Here is a 1,700-nt window from a genome sequence, read left to right as displayed (position 1 = left end):
TATTTTATTATGAGATCTTTATTTAATATGTAATTCAAGAAAGAAAAATGTGGTAGACGAAAATAACCATAATTATTATTTCATTATTATATTTAAACTCAATTTTATAGTAATTCGTTCGTAGTGTGATTGTATCCACGTTGAAGAAGAAAAGAAATTATTCCATGTATTACTATAAACTCTAATTCAAATATTTATTTTTTCAAAAAAAAAAACATCTATTAAAGATTGATTTGTCTAACTGAATGAAAAAAATAAAAAGCTAATTATTTGACAATAAATTTTTTCTAAGAACGAAAATTATGAATGTAGGGTAGATCCGTAGATATGGTTTAAATCTATTTTGCAAAACAAATCATAGGAACCAGAATATAATTTGTTACTATTTAATTTTACTTTTCAATTAAAAATTGATATGTATATAGAAAAAAATTTAAACATTATGGCTAATTTTTAGTATACTGTTACCATCGTTGCTTAAATATTGCATTCTATTTGCTTTAGAAAAATATTTAAAATGTAGTATTACAAAATAATAATACTATTATATAATGTTAAGAGTAATAATATGTCTTATCGATCTTAAATTTTTTTTAGTGAAACATTTTAATTATGCCATTTAGCGGAGCAATTTTAACAAGCAGATCTATGTTATTTGTTAAAAATGGAATCTATAATGATTGCAGTTTTGTTTAGATGGATATGGATCTAAAAGTTTGAACATGTATAGCAGATAAATTGTAGTAATAACAAGAGTAATCAGTTAATGATTAGTTAGCTTACTGATTTTTGGAGGTCCAACCTTTAAGAGCAGCAACTTGTGTTAGCGCATCTCTCCATCTTTTGACCTTCTCACGGTCATGTCTCTCTTCGTGTTTTTTGAAAGCTTTCTCAAAGGTTCCTCTTTGGTGCCTCACATCACTAGGCTCCACACCGTAGTACACTGTCCGGATATGTAGCCCCAGTTTGTTGTTGCACTCCAAGATCTTTTGGAGCTCATCCAAGCACTGACTGGAGGAAGCGTAGTCTGGTGAGAAAACAATGACTGCAAACATCGATTGTTCAATTGCTTTCAGGAGTTCATCTGAAATAACATCGTCTTTGCGAAGTTTGTTATCATCTCTGTAGGTTGTGATTCCCTTTCTGTTGAGGGTGTTATAGAGATGGATAGTGAATTTTCCAGTGTCTTCACTCCTGAAACTCAAAAACACGTGATAGGTGCATGCTCTTGTTGGCAGTGGAATTGAACCAAAAGAGGACCCGGATGCCATATGTTAGAAGCTTCAAGATCTGAATTGTATGTGCAGCAGAAGATCCAAAAATTGTGTGTGGTTGAAGACTGAATCAGAAAGTTAACGAGATCGCTTAAGATAAAGTTGTGTGGAAGAGAGAAAGGAAAGTGAGGTGTACGCTGCTATGTGGGAATAATGAAGGAGACACGAAGCAATGAATACCCGAGTCAACGCAGGTACAGTTGGTTATACTCACTAGCAATTTATTATAAGATTTAATTTGGATGGACTCGTGCGTTGTGCGTTTTACACTGTGCAATCACTTTTATTGTTTTGAATGATTATTTACCTTAATCAATGTAAAATATGGTTATTTTTAGGTTTAATTATACTACAAATTCTTATAATTTTATTAAATTTTTATATTTTTTAATTAGATCTCTAAAAAATTTTTTTAAATTTAATCCC

At 30.6% G+C, this 1,700-nt stretch overlaps 1 protein-coding gene across 2 annotated transcripts in view; it reads right to left on the bottom strand.

Annotated features, from left to right (window-relative positions):
• LOC107635075 (TMV resistance protein N) overlaps positions 1-1,507 on the bottom strand; it is a 4,500-nt gene extending 2,993 nt beyond the window's left edge. Inside the window, exon 1 of one of the 2 annotated variants that reach the window (XM_021121856.1) lies at positions 784-1,507. In XM_021121856.1, coding sequence (XP_020977515.1) covers positions 784-1,271 — 488 coding nt within the window. In that variant the 5' untranslated portion in view covers positions 1,272-1,507. The remainder of the gene's footprint in view (positions 1-783) is intronic. The other variant, XM_016338436.2, reaches the window with a different exon arrangement.

This window comes from Arachis ipaensis, chromosome B04 (genome assembly GCF_000816755.2).
Source record: "Arachis ipaensis cultivar K30076 chromosome B04, Araip1.1, whole genome shotgun sequence".
Taxonomy (NCBI): Eukaryota; Viridiplantae; Streptophyta; class Magnoliopsida; order Fabales; family Fabaceae; genus Arachis; species Arachis ipaensis.
This window is presented reverse-complemented; position numbering and strand designations above follow the sequence as displayed.